At 71.6% G+C, this 19243-nt stretch overlaps 2 protein-coding genes across 7 annotated transcripts in view; both read right to left on the bottom strand.

Annotated features, from left to right (window-relative positions):
* The window catches only part of TNK2 (tyrosine kinase non receptor 2), a 30940-nt gene extending 13691 nt beyond the window's left edge, over positions 1-17249 (bottom strand). Inside the window, exons 1-4 of one of the 6 annotated variants that reach the window (XM_068954284.1) lie at positions 16676-17249; positions 11065-11244; positions 1335-1512; positions 1071-1141 (exon numbers count right to left, since the gene is read on the bottom strand). In XM_068954284.1, the coding sequence (XP_068810385.1) occupies positions 1071-1141; positions 1335-1497 (234 nt within the window). In that variant the 5' untranslated portion in view covers positions 1498-1512; positions 11065-11244; positions 16676-17249. Of the gene's footprint in view, positions 1-1070; positions 1142-1334; positions 1513-2863; positions 3023-6632; positions 6907-11064; positions 11245-16675 lie in introns of those variants that run through there. The other 5 variants (XM_068954285.1, XM_068954286.1, XM_068954281.1 and 2 more) reach the window with 5 other exon arrangements.
* On the bottom strand, positions 14427-18957 carry LOC138068204 (basic proline-rich protein-like). The gene is made up of 3 exons (XM_068954738.1): positions 18882-18957; positions 17025-17500; positions 14427-15562 (listed from the first exon to the last, which is right to left on the bottom strand). Exons 1-3 carry the CDS (start codon positions 18955-18957, stop codon positions 14564-14566), a joined length of 1551 nt encoding a protein of 516 aa, XP_068810839.1. The 3' UTR covers positions 14427-14563.
* Positions 18958-19243: the final 286 nt, after the last annotated feature.

Raw genomic sequence — 19243 nt, 5'->3', positions numbered from 1 at the left:
GCATGGCCAGGGAGGCTCTTTCTGCCACAGATCCCCAGCTTGCGGTGATGGTAGCCAGTCCCCACGTGGGGAGTGCGGGGGCCAGGTCAGGCATGCGGCCGGGGTGGGAGGTGGCATTTGTCTGCCCAGCACTAGGCTGAGTCGCCTTCTATTAAAAGCCCATCCTGGCCATGGCCACGGCTCGGCCCAGATGAGTCATGAAAGGGAGAGGCCAGGAGCCAGAGCCCAGCTGGCAAGCGCATGGTTGTTTCGGGGGTGCAAGGTAGAGGTGCCCGGGGTGGCAGCATCATCAGATTTGGATGGGAGAACGAGGAGGAAAACCACTGAGGTGGAATGTCTCAGTGTTGGGGCCCGAGCACATATCTCGGGGTCTCCTGCCTGATGTGCCGCAGCCCAGTGGGCACTTGGCTCCCTCCTCTGCTGCAGGGGCAGGGTCTGGGCTGCCTGGGCACCGCCGGTGGGCAGGGCGCTGGCAGTGCCAGTCCCTGGGGGCCCTGGTGCACAGCACCCTGTGGGCAGGAGAGCAGAGACGCCGCCACGCACTGCCTAGAGAGCTGGCTGGGGTGAGATGTGTGCTCTGTTGCTAATTAGCTTTGAAGGAGTTTCCTGGAAAAGAGGCAAATCATGCAAAGGGAATGAATTTCCTGCCTGCCGAGGTGGCAGGGCTGTCCTTAGCTGAGAAGTTACCCAAGACCCCGCACTGGGCCAGGAAGGGTCACGCAGGAGGCAGGACACATGCTGGGGACTCATGCCCATCTCCCCTGCCAGCTCTGGGGGACAGGGATGGCACTTCACTCCTTCACTCTGGGGCCCCAAGGGACCCGGGGCACAGCGCGGAGGCTGGGGGAGATCTGGGTACCCACAGAAGGCCAAGGGAACCATGGATGGAGGAGGTGGAAGAGGGGGGCATAATCACACAAAAAAATGCTGTGTTTGGGCTGGGGGCCAGAGGATCCCAGCTCCCACCATCTCTTTGCACAGCACCCAGCCCATCCTGCTCCTCCTGCATGCCTCAGTTTCCCTGCCAACCCCCCCTCCCCCTGCCCTGGATGCCCCTCGCCCAGCTGTACCTTGCTCATCCAAGATTTGCGCTTGCACATGGCCTTCCTCCGCTTCACCGCCTCCCAAAGCCGCCGTTGGCCTGCAAGGACACAGGGACCGTCACCAATCCAGGACTGGAGGGAGACCCCATGTCCTCCGCCACCTCTGCCCTGCACCCTCTTGAGATGAAGCGCTCTCCAGCCTCTTGGGCTGCACATTTGCCTGGGTTCTCCCAAGGCTGGTGTGCAGCCAGACAGGGGCATGGGGAGAGGTTTCAGGGGGGACATACATACCGGGGCGGCCCATGCCGATCTTCTCCAGATCCTCATTTTTGACGTACTCGAAGTGGGAGAGGCGGGTGACGTTCAGTTCGTCCCGGATGCGCAGGAAGTACTGTTGCAGCTGCAGTTCGGTGAGCAGGTCGAGCAACCAGTCCGTGCCCTCTTCTGACTGCATGCTACAGCTCAGCTTCTGCAAGGATACCGCACCGGGTTAGCGAGGACACTGGCCTCCAGTGCCCCCAAGGGCCTGGCCCTGTGCTGCAGGGGAGAGACGCCCACGGCCGAGCGGGGCTGGGAGCCAAGACTGGTCCCTGCACACTCATGGGGAGAGGCACTGCCCAGGAGGGAGCTGGGGGTGCAAGGGATGTGAGCGGGACTCATCTGCTGCAGAGCAGGGTCCCAGCATCCCAGGGGGCCCAGGGGAGACGTGGGGTCTTCCCCCTCACCAGCGAGACCCATGGAGAAGAGCAAGGAGCCCAGCTCTGCCCACAGCCCCATTAAAAGACCAGCCTATCCTGCCTGCTCCAGGCCCCGGGCAGCGGTGCCAGCGATGGAGAAGAGGGCACCGCATCAGGACAGGCGATGGATGCAGCCGGCAGTCCTCGCAGCCTGGGGACGTTGCCCCAGCCAAGGACGCTCAATGAGCACCCTGCACTTGGCACCATGCATGTGCAGGGGACACCCTGTGCCTGGCACTGTGCCCGCCAGGGGCCTGGCTCCCTTTGCCCAGCTGGGCTCTCCCTGGAGAGCTGGGGGCGGCTGGCAGTGGAGGAGGGACAAACATCTCAGCACTGTCCATGCCCCTTTGCATCCCACAAACCCCGCGTGTGGCCCAGCAGGGCTGGCTGAGATCGGGGTGCAGACCTGCAGCAGGTCCCTTCTGCCATGGGGCGGTGACACCTCGCTGGGGGGCCGTGAGGAAGGGCAGACAGGGACACGGAGCGGTGAGGGTGCAGGGAACGAGGGCTCAGGGCCCTGGTGCTGCTGTACGGGGCACCCCACAGCTGCCAGCATCACCCCGCGCCGCACCAGACGGGACCAAGCCTCGACCCTGGCTTCTCCGGGGCCCCCTCGAACATGTCCCTTGCCCTCCGCGTCCCTGCCTGCGCTCCCGGCCCCCCTTCCCCCTTTCTCTCCCCGCCGAGATCGCAGCCTTTCCGGGAAGGGACGCCAGCTCTGCCTCCCACCTCCGAGAGCCGCGGCGGAGGCTGGGACCCCGCGGGGGACAGCACGCAACGCCCCCGGCCCCAGAGCGGGGCAGCGTCCAGTTTCACGGAGCCACCTCCGACCCCACCTCCCCTCGTCCGGGGGACGACGCGGCCCCCGGTCCCTCCGCCGCCCTCCCAGGTCCCGGCCGCGCCACCGCCAATTACAGGCTAAAAATACGGTGGGTGCGTCAAGCAGCTGGGCACGGGGGCAGCCGGGGTGAGAGGAGCCGCCGGCCTGCGGCGCCCACCGCAGCGGGGAGACGGCCGGTCCCCGGGCCGGCGGCAGGGGAGGGGGACGGGGGGACGCTCCCCGGGCAGCAGGACGGCACTTACTCGGTAGACGCGGAAGCGGGCCAGGAACGGCAAGGAACAGCGCAAAGCCTCAAAGCGTCGCATCCTGTCGGCCCTCCGTCCGGGGACCCTGCCCGCGGCCGGCGTCTCAGGGCAGAGCCCGCTCAGCGGAGCCGGCCGTCCCGCGGCCGCGTCATCTCGGCTACGCCGCCCCGGCCGCCGACCTCCTCCTCGCCCCCGCGCCGCTCTCGGCCGCCCGGGCACGGCTGCCCCGTTAAACCGCCCAGCGCGGGGAGGGCTCAGGGCCGCGCGGGGGCCCGCGGCATCCCCCCGGCGCCGGGGCCGGCGGGCAGGACGCCGGCTGTCATTCTCCCCCTCCTTCCGTCGCGTTTTCGAGCCTCTCCTTCCCGGCCGTCCTTCCCTCCCCTTCCCGACCGCGATCCAGCTGGGGCGCAGGCCCGGGCGGCACGCCGGGGTCCGGGGCGGGCGGCGCGACGAGCCCTTCCCCGCGGCCGGCCTGGAACAGAGCCGCTATGGTATTCGCAGCGAAGGCTTTCTGATCGGTGGCCAAGAGGTCAGCGTCAACCGCGGGCTGCAGATCCTGCTTCCTGTGGGCCTCCCGCTCGGGATTCAAACCCCTCCGGCTCCGGCCCTCCCGCTGCCTCCTCGCACCGTCCCCTTCCGACAAAGCCCGGCGCAGTTTCGCTCCCGGCGCCTCCCCCCGCCGCCGGCCGGGCCGGCGTGGGGCATCGATCCCCTGCCCGGCCCAGCTGCCAGCGCAGCCCTTCCCCGGAGGGTTTATTTTAGCTGCGCGTTGGCCCGGCTCTGCACCACGCTGGGACTGGAGCCCAGGGGGCTGGGCTGGCATCAATGTGCTGCTTTCTCTCTTGTTCAGCGGGATCTCGCTCCGGCAGCTGCTCTGCCGCGGAGACCGGGCTCCTGGGTCCCATTTCCATGGAAACTCGCTCCGGCCTTCGGAAAAGCTGCTGGGCCTCAGTTTACCCTATTTACGGGGGGGAACATCACATCCGGCCCTTGGCTCCCGAGCAGCTCGGCGGTCTCCTCAGCGGAGGCGCAGACGTCGCCGTGATGGGCGCACCAACAGCGTCAGCGTCCGCTCGTAGGGGAGCCAGGCCAGCAAACGCTCCCGCTGCCCGCCTGGCGCGGCTCAAAGCCCTCGCCTGCCCCTGCCCCTGCCCCAGCCCCAGGGCGGCGGGTCGGCGGCCGAGCGCCCTGCGGTCCCCCCGGCGGCGCGCCTGGCCGCTGGGCCCCTCCGCTGCTGCTGGTGCCGCGGGGCCGGGGCCAAGGGCTGGCTCCCGAACACGGCTCCGTTGTCCGCCCGCGGGCTCCCCGGGGAGAACAGCTGGCCGGATCGGCAGCGCGCGGCGTGAGAGAGGAAAGACCCGCGGCGCCCTCCCGCCGCGGCCTCTGTCGTCCCCCCCCCACCAAACCGCCCGGCGCTGGGGCCCCCGCCCACGGCCATCTCCGTGCCAAGGCGCCGGGGAGGAGGGGGAAAGCGGGCAGGCAAGGAGCCCAGAGGGGACACGGCGCACCCCCCCCTCCCCGCCCCGCAGCCCTACTTGTCCGTGATGCCCCGCTGCATCCTCGCGGCTCCCCTGCCACGTACCCCGCTCATCCAGACGGCGGGGACAAGCACCCACAGCCGCACTGAGCGTTGCCCGGGTGGCTCCCGGCCCCTGCCAGGTGGGTGACACCCCTTCCCGATGCCTGGGGCGCAGCGCAGCGCCGCGCCGACTCCCGACGCAGGAGCCGTGCCTCAGTTTCCCCGTCCCATAACGCAGCGCCGCTCCACGCGGCGCCCTCGAGGCTGCTCAGCCCGGCGGGGGTTAAAGCACATCCCCAGCGGAGGAGCCACCGCCGGGATCCCCGGCTGGCACCCGGCAGCCCAGGCACCCAGCACAACAACCCCATTGACCGGGGACACCCGGGCACGCTGCCCTCGGCACCAACCTCTGCCACGCGCCAGCTCTTCCCCCGCTCCAAACCAGGGGACGCGGGTGGTTCCCCGCCCTGCACTGGTGCGGGGTCGGGCTCCCCCTTGCCCACGGGGCGGGGGCCCTCCGGCGGGTGCCCCTTCCCAGCCCTGCGTCCAGCGGGTACCGCGCTGCCCTGGCACGTCCCTCCCCACGCCGGGGCTGGAGCTCCTGCAGCCCAGCTCAGCCCCGGGCCGCCTCCCGCGCCCCCAAGCCCTGAGCGAGGGACCGCAGGGACCCCACGGCCCCGGCGCTGAGCGACTCTCGCGCCCGCCCCGGGACCGCCCACGCGCCACCCTGCAACCGCCGGCGCCACGCGCGTCCCGGCAGGCGCGCGAACGAGCACCCAAACACATCACCTCCGCGCACCCGCCCCCGCAGCTACGGCCGTGCCTGCGCGCACGTGCGCAAACGCACCGGCGCCGCGCACCCTGCAGCGACAGCCCGCTCCCCCTCCGTCCCGCACCGGTGCCCCGCGCACCTCCGGACGCACCTCCGGACACCGCCCGCTCCTACTCACGACAACGCTCCTGCGCCTCCACCTAACGCCCCCAGCACGCTGACACCCTCCACACGCACCCACGTACTCCCCCCCGACACCCACACCCATCAACACCCCCATGCACAGGCCGGCCGCGCACAACCCTACACACATACCCGCACCCCCAGCTACACACGCGCACCCCCCCACGCTGCTCCTGTGCCGCCTATACACGCATCCATCCACCTCTTCCGCCTCCCGCCGCCGGCAGGGTGACGCGTCCCTCCTCTCCCCCAAGGAGCTGCCCCCCGCGCTGCACCTCTTCCAAAAGCCCCAGCCCGGCCCCCTCACGCTCCCTTGGGGAAACCGAGGCACGGAAGGCTACAGTCGCCCGGCACCCGCGCGGCTGGACCCCAGCTCCCCGCTCTGCTGCCGGCACGGCCGCGGCGCCCGGGTGCCCAGGAGGCCTGCAGCATCTCCCGGGCTCCAGCTGGGCCCTGCTGCCCCTGCTCAGCCCCCGCTCCCGGGACAGCCAAGGGGGTGCCGCGACCGTGCCCGCCACCTCTCATCCGCCCCCCGCCCGCCTGGGGCCGAGGAGCAGCCTGCTCCCCCTTCCCTCGGTCCCGCCGGCAGTCGGCATCATGCCCCCCGGGCACGGCGCCGGCCCCGCGCGGAGCAGCTCCGCCATCCGCCCGGGAAGCGGGGGGCCGAGGCAAGGGGGCGCGGGTCTCTCCCTGGGCCCCTGCCCGCCGCGCTCCCCGCCGGGGCGCCACCGCCAGCCCGCCGAGGCGGAGGGCAGCCCACGAGGGGACACCAGCCCGGGCTCGGCCCCGGCGCTGCCCCTCCGTCCCCCAGCCCCGCGCTGGCCTGGCCCGGCCTCGTCAGGCGAAGCCGGGTTGCTCCCCGGAGCCGGGGCGAGGAGACGGCGTACGCCGCTGCCCGGACACCTGGGACCCCTTCCCAGCACGGCCACCAGGCGGTGTCGCTCCCCCTCCTTCCCCTGTGCCTCAGTTTCCCCAGCAGAACAGAGGAGAAGGTGGCCGCGGGGGCGCAGAGCGCCCTGCTCTCGCGGCTCCTAGCCTGGGATACCAGGGCAGCCCCGCGCGGAGGGCGCTGTCCCCACGCCACCCCCGAGCTGCTGCTGGACGGCACAGGGCACCCACGAGCACCAGGCGATGGAGACGCCACGCAGGGGACCAGCACTACGCGACCCCCCCCCCAGCTCCTCGCCGCCAGCCTTCGTGCCCCCCGTGCCATCTCGGGGGGCAGAGCCCAACCGGTGCCCTCGGCCCCCCCTCCACCCCGCAGCGCCCAGCCGCTCTCCCGCCGCACTGACCCGCCGGCACGGCATGCCCGGGGTGACGTCCTGCCGCGGGGGGGGCCCGGGGCGCCCGCTGCCCGGCCGTAGCGCCCGCTGCCCGGTGCTGTCCGAGAAGCTGTGGGGCAGCGGGCTGGGCATCTCGTCGTCATCCTCGGCGCTGCTCAGGCGCTGGTAGTCGGCTCTCTCGCCCATGGCCGGGGCGACGGCGGGCGAGGCGGAGGCGAGCCGGGGCCGGGGGGGGCACGGAGACGCCAGCGCCCGCCCGGGGGTGGCGAGGGCTGGAGCCGGGCGTGGGATCACATGGCAGAAAGTTGCTGCAGTTCCGGAAAACAGCGAGAGGGTGAAGGTGACCGCGACGGTGATGGAGGGGAAGGAGGGGGGACGGATGCCGAGGAGCTGGAGACGAGAGAAGGGGGGCAGCCGCTCGGGTGCCCGTCCTCGCCCCGATCCCAGCCCGGTGCCGGCATCCTCCTCCTCCTCCTCCCCGGCTGGGCAACCTGCCTGCCCGCACCCCCCCACCTCCCCGCGCCGTGGGTCCGCCTCGCCGCGGCCCCACGCGGAGGGGCGGTAGCATCGCGCCGCCGTGCCTGCAGCCCCCACCCCAGCACCCGCGCAGCCCCCTCGCTGCCCCGCGGCAGGGATGCGGGGCGCACGGCCAGGCGGACGAGGAGCAGCGGGGAGCATCATTCGGCAGCCAGGGGCTTTGCGGCAAAAGCGGGGCGGTGGGGGGGGGGGGTGAGCGAAGGGGCTCCGCACCCCCCCTCTTCTGGGGCACGGATGCCCCTGCGGAGGGGCAGGGGGGTGGCTCTGGGGCTGCAGCATCCCTGGGTCGGTGAGCTGCAGCATCCTTCCCCTTGCTCCTGCTCCCGCGCCAGCGGGGGGGATGGGACGCGCTGGGAAGATGGCTGCTCCGCAGCGATCCCTCTGCGGAGCCGGCGCTGGCGCAGGCACGGCAGGGCAGGGGGAGCAGCCGGCCCCCGGCGCGGGATCGGCCAGGCTCACCAGGAGGACGCACCCTGGGATTAACCCTCTCCCCCCACCCCGTAGCAATGAGTCGGGGGGGGGGGTTGCCTCCATCTCTGCGGGGCACCGCCCGTGCCCACGGCCCTCAGGCACCAGACGCAGCCCCCAGCAGGACCGGGTGGCACTGGGAAGCCAGCGCCGTGCATGGGGAGCCCGTCACCGGCCCCCCCAGGGAGGCCAGGAGGTGCCCAGAAGGGTGGCACAGGGTGCTCCTCCTCCGGGGGGTGCCCCCTGCTAAAGATACCCTCCTACCTGGGGGTGCCCCTCACCCCGACCTGGGCAACGGGGGAAGGCGCACCCCTTCTCCAGCTCCCCGTGCCCCACCAGCTTGGCTATGGGGAGGGCACCTATGGGGGTATATGGAGCAGCTCCCCTCTGCCTGCCTACGCGTGTTGTGCATGCGGTCGGCGCTGCCCCCGCACCCCGACGCTGCCCAGCTGCGGCCCCTCTCCCAGGGGGCTGAGCTGGAAGGATGCTGCAGCCCCCCTCCCCAAACACCCCTCTGCTGCCCCAAAGCCCTGGCTGGGGGCAAGGCCAAGGCGGGCGCGCGCCCCGGGGGCAGCCTCTCTCCGCGGCTCCTCCTGCCATACCGCAGGGGTGAGCTCAGCCGCGGAGCCGAGGCGGGCTGAGCCCCGCGAGCCCGGGGGCGCGGGAGCAGCGAGCCGCCCCCGCGCGCGGCCCGCCGGCGTCACCGCGCTGGCACGCTGCGAGCCGGTGACTGATGCACGCGTTCGGCCACCTTCCTTGCAGCCCCGGACGCGCGCGCCGAGGGGCGGCGGGAACCCCTGCCCGTCGCCAGCCCGCGTTTTCCCCCCTGCCCCGCCGGGGACCACCTCCGGGAGAGCGACGCTGCGGGATCCCAGCTGGCACACTGGTCATACCGGTCGCCCCCCCTGCCGCATACCAGGTCTCCCTGGCCTGCCCAGACTCCCGCCAGACGGCGCAAACCCAGCTCCCCCAAACGTTGGATTACAAAACAAAACCATGCAAAACCTCCCCGGACCCAGTGGGTCCTGGCTCAGCCAAAAACCAAACCACCGGGTCCCCGGACGCGGGACGGACGGCACCATGCCCTGCCTGCCCACGCTCCCCACCCCGGGGTAGGGTGGGGGGGATCTCACTGAAATCACGGCTGCTGGACAGGACGCGCTGTCCCCTGCCACCCCGGGGCAGTGACAGTCACGCTGACCACAGGGCGCCCCTCCCCACGGACGGGAGGGATGCCCAGACCTCTCCACCCCTCCAGGTGAGACGGCGTCTTGCTTTCCGCTGCCTCGCACCCCTGGGGACCCGGGGGGCAGCATCCCCCCCCTTCCCCTCTCCCCACCTCCCTGATCAGAGGAGCCCCAGGAAGCGGCCGGGGTCTCCCAATCAGGCTCCCAGCGCACCTCCCTCCTGGGGGGACGGCGGGGCAGAGGGGGTCCCCACTCACCTCCCGCCTGTCGCCCCGCTCAGCTCCACATCTGGCCGGTCCCTGGGCTCGCCACCCGGCCTGCCACCTCCTCGGTGGCTGCGTCACCTGGAAGTGATCTCACCGGCTCCAGCCGCGGACGCGATGCCCTGAGCTCGCTCATCCCTCCCGGGGCCCCGGGGGAAGGGAAGGCCCCACATTGCAGTGACACACTCTCCGGTCCAGCCGCTCCGGCGCGAGTGGCGCGTGCACACCCTGGCCCTGCCGGAGACGGGGCTGCCGGCTGCATCCTGCCCACCTCCATCACCGGGGCTCACCCCACGCCAGGAGAGGAGGGGAACGGCCAGGGTGCCCAGGGGCAGAGAGGGGCAAATCCAGGGGGGCGGATGGAGCCCTGCTGGGATGCAGCTGCTGTCCTGCTCCCAGGGTCCGGGGACCATCCCAAGCCCCCTCTCCAGACTGCATTGCTCCACGACTGCTCTGAACCTCAGCAAGGCCCCGAGAGACCCCAGACCAACGTGTCCGGCCTCCCTCGCTGCAGGTACCCCAGCACCGCTGATGGAGATGCTCCACCATGAAGTGCCGCCTCCATCTTCCCCCGGCCCGAAACCAGCCCCGACTGCCCTCCCAGCGCCTCCGGCCTCCTTCCCCCACCGCGGTGGTGGTTAATGTGTGACCAGCAGGGCAGCGCCGAGGCCTCGGCAAGGGCAGGGTGCCAGGACTCCCATAGGACGGCGTCGTGGTCTCTCTCATCAGGCTCCCAGAGCCTGATCCCAAGGGTCTCTCCCTCCTCTCTGGGACGGACACCACCCCTCAGACGCCCGCCTGAGAGCGGCGACTGCCCAGGGAGCAGAGACGCATCCCAGCGGTATCCCCGCTGACAAAGCCCCACGCAACCCCAATCCTTGCCCTAAGCCTCTTTCCTCCGCTAAATCCCCTCCGTATGTCGAGCTGCAGCGAGCGCAGCCCTGGGGCTGGCTGGGAGGGCGCTGCGCCTATCCTGCGCTTCCCAGCGCTTTGGGAAGGGACTCTCTGCCCACCAGATTAGCCTAGGGCAAACCAGTGTGGCTGCGAGCCCACAGAGCTGGACTACAAGTCCGCAGGCAGCCGCAGAGGGGCCGGGCAGGGAGAGCTGGCCCAAGTCACCTCTGAGCCTCTTCCCGTCTTTGTAGCCACGGCAGGAACCGGGCTGAGCACTCCAGGCTCCTTCCCGAAACACATCCCCAGGGACAACGGTTCCTCGGCGAACAATGGGGTGAGACGTGTGCCTGGGGCTGCCTGGCCACGGGGTGCAAGGAGAGGGGATAAACAGGAACTGCTGGCCCCGCGGCTGCCGCCTTCCTGCCCCCGCCGCAGCCCTGGCACCAGCTCCCCTAATGCCACTGAGCTTCTCCACCAAGAAGGGGAAGGATCATGCTGTTTCAAGCGACAAACAGGCTCTGCTTTTGCATTAAAAGGCCGGAAAGCGGCACAAGACGGCAGCTGGAGGAAAGGCGAGAGGATGCACGCACCAGCCCTGCTCTACGGCTTCAAAACCGTGTCCCCCACAAGCAGCCCGCAGGCTGCGAGGCGCCTAGCGCTGGGGCGAAGCACACGACCCGGGGCGGCGCGAGGTGCTCTTGGCCCCCCTCGAGCCCTCCCTGCCCGAGCAGACTGTCCCGGCGCCCCTTGCCGGGGGCACCCACCTGGGCAAACCCCACGACGCCAGCGCCATAGCACCCTGCCCGAGCCCCGGGACCGGGGGTGCCCGTCCTTGGCCCCGCGCCCGCGGGCAGCGCCAGGGACGGAGAGGAAGAGCCAGGGCGATCCCAGCGCCGCCAGCCCTCGGCCAAGCCCAGCTTTGCCACGAGAGGGCACCGGGCTCGGCATCACCGAGCGCGGGCTGTCGTCATCCCTGGGGACGCCTCCTCAAAAACGCACCCCTCTCCAAGCCAGCACCCCAAACGCGAGGCCGACTCTCGCCCCCCCGGCATCACCCATCTGACAGACGCCCCCCCCGAATCGCTCCCTTACCTGGGCCGGGGCGGCCGCGCTGTCGGGGTCCCTCGGCAGGGCCAGTCGGCGCCCTGGGGCCCCTGCGAGCCCGGTGCGGCGCGGGGGTGACGCGGGGTCAGAGCGGCGCGCGAGGCGGCGCGGGGTCAGACCTTCACCGGCACAGCCATGGGGGCTGGCGGGGCTGCGTCTCCGGCTGGCCTGGGGGACACCAAAGGTCAGGCTGGGATCTCCGCCAGCCGGACACGGGGCAGGGACCGGCTGGGTGCCCTCGCCCACCCTGGCCAGGGCTGATCCTACTTGAGCCCTCCCAATCCCGTTGGGGCTGAGGGGCAGAAACCCCAAACCCTGGGTCCGACAGGGAGCAGTGCCCCCCAAAACGCACGCACACACGCACGCGGCTCGTGCGCCATGGAGATGTGCTGGGTGTGCAGGGATGGGGGTACCCATTCGTGCCTTGGCCGTCCGAGAGGGTGCAAACCATTTTGGGGGGCTCTGCCCCAGCTGCGGCAGCTCCGGCGTTCGGTCCGGCAGGGGACGGAGGGTCTCCGTCACCCCGAGCCCCCTTCCTGCCCCGGTTCAGACCGGGCTCTGGGACACCACGCAGGGCTGCTCTGCTCAGCCAGCGGCAGAGGGGAGCCAGGGCTGGAGATGTGACCCCGCACCCGTCGCCGGCCTCCCGCCGCGCTGCCCCGGCGGCTGAAAGAGCCCATTGTGGCCCCGCGGAGGGAGCCGGGCTCTGGCATTTCCCCCTGCCCGGCTCAGACCTCCCCACTGCCCCGGGTTGGGGAGGGTGATCGTGGTGGCTCAGAGACACAACCGCAGCTCCCGGTGCCGTAGGATCCCAGCGGGGACCTGGGCGTGCACCGGGTGCTGCCGGGCCCCACGCAGCCCCACATCTGCCCCACACAGACCAGCGCAGGGGGTTCAGCTGGCAGGAAGGGAGGGAGCCCCGGGGCGACGGTGAGAGCAGGGCACACGCGGGGACCTCCCCACCTGGCGCAGCAGCCGCAGACCCGTCCCACCGGTGCCCGCGGTGGCACCGTGCCCGTCGGCTGCCCGAGGTGACCGCGGGCAGGACAGCCTGCTTCGAGCTGCCCGAACTGCCCCGCGGACGGCTTTGGCATGGCGCTGCCTTCCCGCGCCCGCCCCGTTCGCGCCTTGCCAGCCAGCGGCACAGCACCCTGCACCTTCACACCCCACCGAGCAGGAAGGACACGTGCCACCTCCCTCCCCAAGGGCCGGGGCTGCTCAGCCACCCGCCGGGAGGGCCGACTGCAGCCTGCACAGCTGCGCACCCGGGGCAAACCCCGCTGGAGACCCCCTCCCTCCACCCCACCACAGCCAGCGCGCTGCCCTCCTCCCCCAAGGGGGCTCCCTGCAACCGTCCATGGGGCCAGGTCACCCCTCCGGAGCCAAGGGCTGCTCCCGCGACCCCCTCGCTGCCTGCCGGCTCAGCTGCGTCCCCGCCGCCCCGCGCGGCCGGAAGAGCGGTATCCAACGAGGGAAGGAAGTTTGGCAGGGGCGAATTTCCGAACGGGGCCGGGGGTGGGGGGCACCTTACCGCTAAACCCTGGGTCACAAACGGGGAAGCCGGGGGGGGCGAGTCTGATGGCCGCCCCGGCGCCCGCTCTGCCCCGCTGCACGGGCACCGCTGCGGGCAGCGACCTACACCCCATCGCACCCCCCCCCCCCCCCGGCACACGCACCCCGAGGGGTGTTTACCAGGCACTTCGTTATCCCACCTCCTCCACTACCCTCAGAGCGGGTCACTCGGCTGCAGCGGACCTGAAACAAGTTTGTCAGGTCTCAGGGCGAGCGGGCACAAAGCCAGGTCCACGTTGCTGCATCTCCCCTCCGCGCTGGGTGCCAGGAGAAGGGGTGATGCCAGCTAGCGGAGGGCGAGCGGCAACCCCTGAGCCGAGGGGTAGCCAAACGCCCCCCCGCTCCCTTCCCCAGAGCCCGCTGCGGGGCATGGGGTCGCAGTGCCGAGCAGAGCAGCAGCAGCGCCCTGGCCAGACCATCAAACATCTGCTAGTCATTAGCGCTAATTGAGGGAGGCCTAATTGGCCAGGCTGCAGCACCGGCATCGCCCCCAGGGGCCGCTCAGCGTGAGCGAGGAAGACAGCGAGCCAAGACCGGGGAGCGCGGCCGGAGGGGGCGGCCGGGCCCCCCTGCACCGGTGGGGGGAGGCTGGGGGCTGCCCGCCTCCCCCTCCCCACGGCGGGGACCAGGCGCCCCGCTCCGGCGAGCACCCAGCGGACCTTTCCGGTCCTCGGGCGAGGCCGGGCGCAGGAGGGACGCGGCCAGCCCCGCGCTGGGGATCGCGGCAGGGACGCGGCCTCACCTGCCGCCCGGCACCGCCGTCGCTGCACCTGCGGGAACCGGCGGCACCGGCGCACGAGCGGCCCAGCCGGCCGCCCACCCCCCTGCAGGCGCGGGTTCCCCCCAGCCCCGGCCCTGCCTCTCCCCTGGGTTTCCTCCTCCATCCCACAGCGGCTTCTGGCATCCAAGACCAGCCCAGGCCGGGAAACGCGGTGCTCGGCAAAGGACTGCAGCGACGGCAGGGGAGGGAAGAGAGACTCTCACCTTACCACCGCCCCGGAAAAGCCTTCGCTTCCCCGTGGGGGCTGCGCGCAGGGCAAAGCCCCCTCCTGCCTCAAACCCGGCGGGTCCCCGGCTCGTCCTCGGGCGGAGGACAGCAGGGCCACGCCGAGCTAGGAGCCCAGGAAGCTCGGCCCCGGGCGCGCAGCCGGGGAGGCTCCTTGCAGCCGAGGGCAGCTGGACGTCACCGCTCGGGGACAGAGCCGGCTCCTCCTCAGCCCCCCACCGCGGCCGGAGTCGGAGCCTTGGTTTCTCCGGGCAGGACGGGGCCCCGAGGACGAGCCGCTGCTAACTGACCTCCTCTGCGCTGGATCAGCCCCGCGTGGCTCTGCCGGAGGGGGAAACCGAGGCGCAGAGAGAGGCCTCCGCTTGCCCCCCGTCCGGAGGGCAGCCAGGGCAGGGCTCGGCTAAGATCCCGGCCAGCGGACAGAGCCGGTCGCCCCCAGGCGTCCCAGCTGAAGGAGCATCACCAGACCTGCAGGCCAGGGGGGGAAGCTGGGCCCAATCCTGCTGCAGCAGGGGAGGGGGAAACACTCCGGCCGGGAGCAGGACGGGCCTCCCGGACCCCTACAAGGGCGACGCGAGGGGCCCGTCACGTGCGAAGGAGCCCCGAGGCACGCTCCCCCGCGCCACGAGAAGCGGGCTGGCCACGCGGACGCCCGAGCGGGGAGCGCCCCGGTGCCAGGATCCGGCAGGATCCCGCAGCCGGCGGAGCTGCGCCGAGCCGCCATCCCCGCGGCGGGGAGAGCCGGACGGGGTGGGGGTACGGCGCCGGCGGGGACGATTCCCAGCCCGGCCGGGGCTGCCTCACCCTGTGGCCGTCTCCGTCCCGAACCTCCGCCGCTGTCGCCATCCGCACCGAGGGGCGCTGGGAGGGGGGTCTGGGCTGCTCCAGGCTTCCCATTCGGAGGCTGAGTCACGGCACCCACCCACGCACCCTGCCCCGGGCACCGCAGGGCTGGCAGCCACCGGGGAGCCAGGCGGCAGCAGCAGCAGGAGGAGGAGGAGGAGGAGAGCGCCAGCCAGACGAGGCACCGCCAGCCTCCGAGCCGTACCCACAATGCCCTGTCGGCAGGGCCGGCCCACGGCTTGCACTAACGAATATGGGACTAACGAGGCCCGGATGGCTCAGGGCGTTGCAACAGGTTGCAGAGCCCGAATCCAGCCTGGCCGGGCTGAAGCAGCCCCTCGCTCCCCCAGGCCGTCGGCGCGGAGCGGAGGAAGGAGGGGGCTGCAGAGGCTGGCGTGGGGCCCCGACCCGAGGCTTTTCCTGCCCCGGGTCGGACGGGGCCTGCAGGCAGCTCGGGGATGCGGCAAATCGCCCGAGGGTCGGAGCGGGAGCAGGGCTCCAGCCGACTGCAGGGCCGCAGCCCCCAGGCCTGGCAATGCCACCGGTCGCCCCCAAAAGAGGCACCGAGACGGGGCTGGCAGCGCAGGGCCATCCCGGGCTGCTGCTGCAAAGAGGGTGCCTGTCCCCCCTCCTTTTTTTCCTTTTTTTTGGGGGGAGGGGGGAAGGTTTTGCAAAACCCTGAGCCACAAACTCTGGTCTGTTTGCTCTGCTCAGAGCAAAGGGCTGTCTGCACCAGCACAGATTTGGATCTGGGGCAGCCCCACCGCACCCCCGCTCCGGGCAAGGAGGCCAAGCCGCCAAGCAGGAACCCACCCGGCGGGGCAGCTCCCGCTGGCCCTGAAGGGCCAGCAGGAAACCCTGCGGAGGAGGAGAGGCCGCGGCCCCGGCGAGGCGGCTGCAGGGGCAGCGCCAGCGCTCGGCTCTGCTTCGGCCCACCCTGCCCAGACGGCCCAGCCCCAGCGCTTCCCTCTGGCCCGGGGCTCGCGGGAGCCTCCACGCCGGCAGCGATGCTGCCCCGTGCCCAGGGCTCCTGCCAGCGGTCGGGCAAGGAAAGCAGGGGCTAAACTAGCCGGTCAGAGGGAGCCGGGTGGGTGGGCAGCTGGTGGGACGCGGCTCGGAGAAGGTGCCCGGGGATGATGCCAGGGCTGGGGTCAGCCCCTCTCACCACGTGCAGACCCCGGCCAAGGCTGCCTCTTGCAGAGCCCGACGGTGTCCTGTAGCGTGGACACCACCAGCAAGAGGAAGCCACAAGAATCACAACAGAGTCCTCCAGACGAGGTGAGATCTCCACCCTCAGCTGCTGACAGCACGTCACCAGCTCTGCAGAGGGAGATTCAGTTAAAGCTTAAAAAAAAAAACCCAAACACAACCCAAAGGGTCCTGAGGCTTTTGGACAAGAAAAACCTGCCCCGATGTGGCCAGACACTGATGTAACACTGTCTGCCTGAGCCCGCAGGCAGAGGGTCCCAGCACCTCGGTTGCTGCTCAGCGTTTTGGCAGCAGCACAACAGCCCCGAGACACGGTGCAGCTTCCAGCCTGCCCTTGAGCTGCCCCAGGGCAGCCCAGAGGACAAGGATCCTCTCTGTTCAGCTCGGGAGCTCCCACGAGCCCAGGAAGAGTAGAGCAAAGTCTTGTTCTTAACAAAAAGTCTTCCCCCAGCTTCCGCTGCAGATTCGGGAGGGTTCAAACACATTGGACACCCACTCGCTGCAGCCCGGGCGACGGGAACAGTTGCCACTTGAAACCCCACTACTCTCTCCTGCCCTGGCACGCAGGAAATCAGGGGTTGGGGCTGCGGGCTCCCTCCGCCCGGCGGGCGGCCGGGGAGCACCCAGGGCGCTGCAGCGGGGCTGGGAGGACGGCGCTGCAGCACCCGGGCACGGCGCCGCGCCAGCAGCCTGCAGTGCTGCAGGGCACGGCGCCAGGCAGCGCCCGTCAGGCCCCAGCAGCACAAGACCGGCGCGGACCGAGGCGCCGAGGGCGGATGAGGCCAGGATGCAGATGAGAAAGGCGACCTGGCGCTACCTGCTGGGCAACGCCGCCTCCTCGCGCAGGGTCCAAACCCCCAATCCCCCCCCCCCCCCACCTTCTGCAAGGGAAGGTGATCTCCCGGGCGCAGCCGCGCTCGCCCCACGCGCCCCCGGGAAGGGGTCGAGCGTTGCAGGCCGGTCCCTTACCTCCCAGCTCCGGCCCTGGCTGCTCCTCACTGCATCCTGGGCTGCTCCGCTCGCGTGCCGGGTCTCCAGGGCCGGCGTCACCGCGGGGAGAGGACGGCGGCCGCCACGTGCCGGGGGGCCGGCATGCCCGGGGACGCGGGGCTGGACGTGCCGAACGCTGCCGGGGCTCTAGGCGGCCAAACTCGCTGCCGGGCTCCGGGACGGCCAAGCTGGGCTGAAGTCCCCGTGCCGTCCCCTCTCAGCGCGCGGGGCAGGGGCTGCGCGCCCTGAGCCACCTCCTCCTCCTCCTGCAGCCAGGCGGCAGCTCCGGCTCCGCGCGCCCGGCCGGAGGACGGATCGGGCCCTACACCTGCGCGGCCCTCCTCCGGCCCTGCCGGCGCAGCAGCGGCGGGGACGACGGCGGGCGGGCGCCGGGGGTCTCCGTGCCGGGGTTGCCGGCGCCCGGGTCGCGGAGCTGCTCCTGCACCCCTTGGTAGAGCTCGCCTTCTTCCTGCACCCCGCCGAGGGCTTCTCCTTCCTCCTGGCGGCCCCGGCGGACCCACCAGCGGGCCCGGGCGCCGGGGCTGGCCGGGCCGCGACCGGGGCTGCGCTCCTGCTGGGCTCGCCGGCCCAGACCCTGCTCCTGGCGGGCGCGGGGGCCGCGCTCCTGCACGCCGCGCACCGCGCACCGCTGCTCCTGCGCCCGCGCCCGCCGCGGCGGCGGCGGCAGCAGCAGCAGCGCCCCGGGGCCGCCCGCCTCGCCGCCCCCCGCCCCCCGCGCCCGCCGCAGCCCGGCCCGCTGCTCCGGGGCTGCTGGCCGGAGCCTGGCGGCCGCCCGTTCCCGAGCTGCCCGACCAGCCGGTTTCGGCCCCCCACCCGCCTTAGGACCCCCGACGGCTGCCGGCTGCTGCACCGGGGCGGCCCGCCCGCCCCACTCCTGCAGGCCCCCCCGCACCCCCAGGGGCACCCAGTGCCACTGCCCCGGCCGCCCGGCCCCGCCGCCGCCGTCGCCCCCCGCCGCCTCCCTCCCGGCCGCCACCAGCTCCTGCCCCTCGGCGACGGCGCCCAGCCCGGCCTCCTGCACCCCCTGGGCGAGCCCGCCCTTCTCCTGCACCGCCGGGGCCACCCCGCCGCCTTCCTGCACGCCCGGGCTCAGCCCGCCCCCCTCGGGCACCCCCGGCCCGGCGGCGCCCCGCTGCCCCGCGTTCAGCCCCGGCTCCGCGATGGTGCGTCCGGCCCCGCCCGGCCCCCCGCCGCCGCCGCCGCCGGGCCGCCCCGGGCCCGCTGCCCGCCCCGCCTCATGCACCGCGCGGGGGCCCGGCCGCCGCCGCCCCGGCCGCCCCCTACCGCGCCGCCGCCGCCTCCTGCCGCGGCCGGCGCGAGCTCCCGGGGCGGCGCGCGCACCCCCCCCCCCCCCCGGCCCGCTCTTAAAGGCGCAGCGGCGCCGCCGCCTTACGTAACGGGGGGGGGGGGGGGCGGCGAGGCGCGCGCGCGCAGCGGGCGCCGGCAGGGCGGACGGGCGCGCGCAGGCACAAGCCGACGCCTGGACGGACCGCTCCGGTCCTGGAGGAGCCCAGCTCGCCTCCCTCCCGCTGGCCCGCAGAGGAGCGGCGCTGGCCGGTGGAGATCCCTGCCCTGCCCCGGGCGGAGCTAAGATGACCGGTTTTGCCCCTGTAAGGTGGTACGAGGTCCCGTCCGCAGGTGCGGCAGCCTGCTCCAAGCCATAGGCCGGGAGGGCCTACCTGTCCCCATCCCCCCCCGGAGCTCCCTGCCCTGCTCCTGTGGCTGCTTGCGTCTTGGTCTGCTCCAGCAGGCAGCTGCTGGGTCCACGAGGAGGGGACAGGGCTAGAGCTGCCCTGAGCAGCAAGCTGCAGAGCTCAGAGGAGGTGGTTCTGCACCAGTTCAGCCTCGCTTTTGCTGCTGGATAGGGCCCACTAAAGCCACCGACACGGCTAAGTCTCCTGTGCGCGTGCACCCCCACCTCCGTGCAACAGATGGCTCACACTGCCCCCATCCCTGCACTTGCCCCCGGCTTTGGCAAAGCCCACCTTGAGAAGCAGAGCTTTGCACAAACCCAGCTGCTGCAGTGAGACCCCCGGTATGCCAAACACTATGTTCCCAGGGTGCTTTGCACCTTCACCGAAGGGAAAGGAGCAGAGCCAGGTTTCGGTCGTGAGAAGAAACAGAGAATCCAACTTGCCTGACTTGCAACAAGCAAATCGCCCACCTTGGGAGCAGAGGGACAAGAGGTGCCACAGGACTCTGGGAACAGCTGATAAGGAGGTAGCAGTGCTCCTGGACATGCTGCCTCCCACCCCAAACCCTGCCATGCCTCGACCTTGCTTGTGAAGGAGGAGATAAGGTGAGGCTGGGCACATCCAAGCAGCGACAGGGAAGAGAGCACAGAGAAGCTGAGTTGAGCTCCCTTAATTCACTGAGTGATGCTTAAAAATGCAAAGCCCCAAACCAGTGAGGCAGTACCAGGCCTCAGAGGGGGAAGAGGTAGCTCCTGCTCTGTCAGAGCTCTCTATGACTTCAATCAATAACCAAATTCATCTGAACCAGTTTGTGCTCTGGCCTGCTTCCTTC

This window comes from Struthio camelus, chromosome 9 (assembly GCF_040807025.1).
Source record: "Struthio camelus isolate bStrCam1 chromosome 9, bStrCam1.hap1, whole genome shotgun sequence".
Lineage (NCBI taxonomy): Eukaryota > Metazoa > Chordata > Aves > Struthioniformes > Struthionidae > Struthio > Struthio camelus.
The sequence above is the reverse complement of the archived record's forward strand: the minus strand, read 5'-3'. Positions and strand labels throughout refer to the sequence as shown.

Excerpts from the sequence above, each read along its gene's own strand:
- LOC138068204 (XM_068954738.1), bottom strand. The coding sequence starts at position 18,957 with ATGTCCAGGAGCACTGCTACCTCCTTATCAGCTGTTCCCAGAGTCCTG. Across the intron at positions 17,501-18,881 it reads CTTGTCCCTCTGCTCCCAAG|CTCGGGAACGGGCGGCCGCC; the intron begins GTGGGCGATTTG and ends CTGGTCGGGCAG. Across the intron at positions 15,563-17,024 it reads GCCGGAGGAGGGCCGCGCAG|TTTAGCCCCTGCTTTCCTTG; the intron begins GTGTAGGGCCCG and ends CTGACCGGCTAG.